The 2,656-nt window shown below is 48.3% G+C and overlaps 1 protein-coding gene across 1 annotated transcript; it reads left to right on the top strand.

The window, feature by feature from the left end:
• The first annotated feature begins 1,241 nt into the window (after positions 1 to 1,241).
• Positions 1,242 to 2,413, top strand: LOC119730725. The gene is made up of 2 exons (XM_038203747.1): positions 1,242 to 1,925; positions 2,018 to 2,413. Exons 1-2 carry the CDS (start codon positions 1,242 to 1,244, stop codon positions 2,411 to 2,413), a joined length of 1,080 nt encoding a protein of 359 aa, XP_038059675.1.
• Positions 2,414 to 2,656: the final 243 nt, after the last annotated feature.

Here is a 2,656-nt window from a genome sequence, read left to right on the forward strand (position 1 = left end):
TTCTTTCAATTTGGGAGAACTCACTGCACCGTGACAGAGTAAACTACACCATGGACATTCCATTCAAGGAAAGACTACCACATTTGCCCAATGACAGGTTGATGGCAGAACACCGACTTAAATTGTTGGGTAAGCGTCTTTCCAAGGATCCCGCACTCAAGGAGAAGTACACCAGCGGCATCCATGATCTCCTTCAAAAAGGGATATGCAGAGCCAGTTCCTGCGGAGGACATTGATCGAAGAGATGGCTGTGTCTGGTACCTCCCACATCATCCTGTGATCAACCTGCGTAAACCAGACAAGGTTTGCATTGTATATGACTGCGCCGCCCGGTACCAAGGTACCTCACTTAATGATACCGTCTATCAAGGACCTGACCTGACGAACAAGCTGATCGGAGTTCTTCTGCGTTTCAGACAAGAACGCATAGCTCTCATGGCCGACATTGAAGGCATGTTTCATCAGGTTTGTGTGTCCATGGCTGACCGAGACGCCCTTCGTTTCCTTTGGTGGAAGGGAGACGATATTGAGTCCCAACCACTGATGTACCGGATGACAGCTCACTTATTCGGAGGGGTTTGGAGTCCAAGTTGTGCTAACTTCACCTTGAAGCGTACGTGAAGCACAAGATTACCATTCGTTATACGACACCGCCACCATTGAGACCATAGATCAAAACTTCTATGTTGATTCTGCCTCAAATCCAGCAGATGACGTATCAAGGAGAATGGCAGCCCAACAACTCATCGACTGTGAACGCTGGTTGAATGTTCCAGCCTTTCTACTGAAAGAGGAAGATGCCTGGCCAGTTCAACCAGACTTCAAGTCCCTTCAACTGCAAGAAGAGGCTGAGGTTAAGAAGGAACCACTGGTATACGCGACCAGTACCAACACCACACCAATGTCCGATCCTATGGATGACTTGATTGGCCGCTACTCATCCTGGTACGCTCTGAAAAGAGCAGTGGCTTGGGTCCTCCGTGTGAAACAGTTGTTGCGCAAGAGAGCTCTCAAGCTGACTGACACAACCACCCTAGCTGGCAAGTCTCTGTCAGTTAAGGAACTCCAAGATGCCGAAGCTGCAATGGTGAGCCACACTCAGCACACTGCGTTCAACAAGGAGCACCTAAAGTCAAATCGCCTTCAAAGGTTGTCCCCCATAACCTCGAATAGCGGAGTCATGTGTTGGTGGACGCCTGACAAATGCCAACATACCACACCAAGCTAAACACCCATGGATCATGCCAAATAAACACCGAGTGACCGAGCTCATCATTCAGCAATACCATCATCAGTATGGACATTCTGGTGGCGAAAGGAACCTCGCTGAGCTGCGCCAGAAGTACGTAAAGGGGCGCATTGCCGTTAAGCGCGTTCTTCTCCGCTGCCTAGAATGCAAGAAGAGGAAGGCAACCCCTGAAACCCAAGTGATGGCGGACCTGCCCAAGGATCGAGCAGCACCATTCAGCACCATAGGTGTTGATTACTTTGGCCCTTTCATGGTAAAAAAAAGAGTCCGCAGTGAGTTGAAGCGATATGGTTGCTTATTCACTTGCCTCACCACCAGAGCCATCCACATAGAGGTCTGCCAGAGCCTAGAGACGGATTCCTTCATAAACGCACTGCAGCGCTGTATAAATCGCCGGGGACAGCCAGCCCAAATCCGCTCGGATAATGGGACCAACTTCGTAGGAGCGCAACGCGAACTTCGTCGTGCTCTACAAGACTGGAATCAGCACCAAATAGGGAGCTACCTGCACCAGCGAGAAGTCCAATGGAATTTTAATCCACCAGCCGCTTCACACATGGGTGGAGTTTGGGAACGACAGACACGGACCATTTGCTCTATCCTAGGAAGTCTCCTTCACCAGAAGCTGACTGATGACGAAGGACTAAACACTCTGATGTGTATTGTTGAGGGAATTGTAAACGGACGTCCCATCACAAAGCTTTCAGATGATCCCAAGATGCCTCACCTCTCACACCCAACCACCTGTTACTCCTTCGATCTGGTCAGACCCTACCACCTAAACACTTCGATACCAAGGATCTCTATAAGAGACGCTGGCGCCAGGTCCAGTACCTCGCTGATGTCTTCTGGATCCGATGGTTTAAGGAATACCTCCCATCACTGCAGCAGCGCCAGAAGTGGCTACATCCGCAAAGAAATCTTCAGGTTGGAGACCTTGTTTTAATCCGTCACGAGAGCATCCCACGCAGCAAATGGCCTTTGGGTCTTATGGTGGCCACGCACCCAGGGAAAGACGGATATGTCCGCTCCGTGCGAGTCAAAACCCAAGCCGGAGTGTATGTTAGACCGACTGACAAGATCTGTCTTCTTGAAGCCGAGTTGACACCATTAGCTGCAGCGACTGATACCAGCCAGGATGAGGACGATAATGATAACACTTAGTTATTAGTGGAAGCTAATCAGCTTAAGTTTCCTTACATTTAGGAACTAATCTTCTTCATCTTAAATCTGTTAGTATTTTATAGGGAGATTTAGAGCACAACTGTCCTTAAATTTCGTGGATGACACAGTCAGATATGTCATCGGGGTCGGTGTAGCGGACGTTGTGTATTATTTACCTTTTCTTATTAATTTGTCTTTAATTAATGTCATTTAATCATCTCTAGGTTTAGAAAAATATTTTAT

The sequence above is a fragment of the Patiria miniata genome, unplaced genomic scaffold, assembly GCF_015706575.1.
Source record: "Patiria miniata isolate m_02_andy unplaced genomic scaffold, ASM1570657v1 HiC_scaffold_1, whole genome shotgun sequence".
In the NCBI taxonomy this organism is placed as follows: Eukaryota; Metazoa; Echinodermata; class Asteroidea; order Valvatida; family Asterinidae; genus Patiria; species Patiria miniata.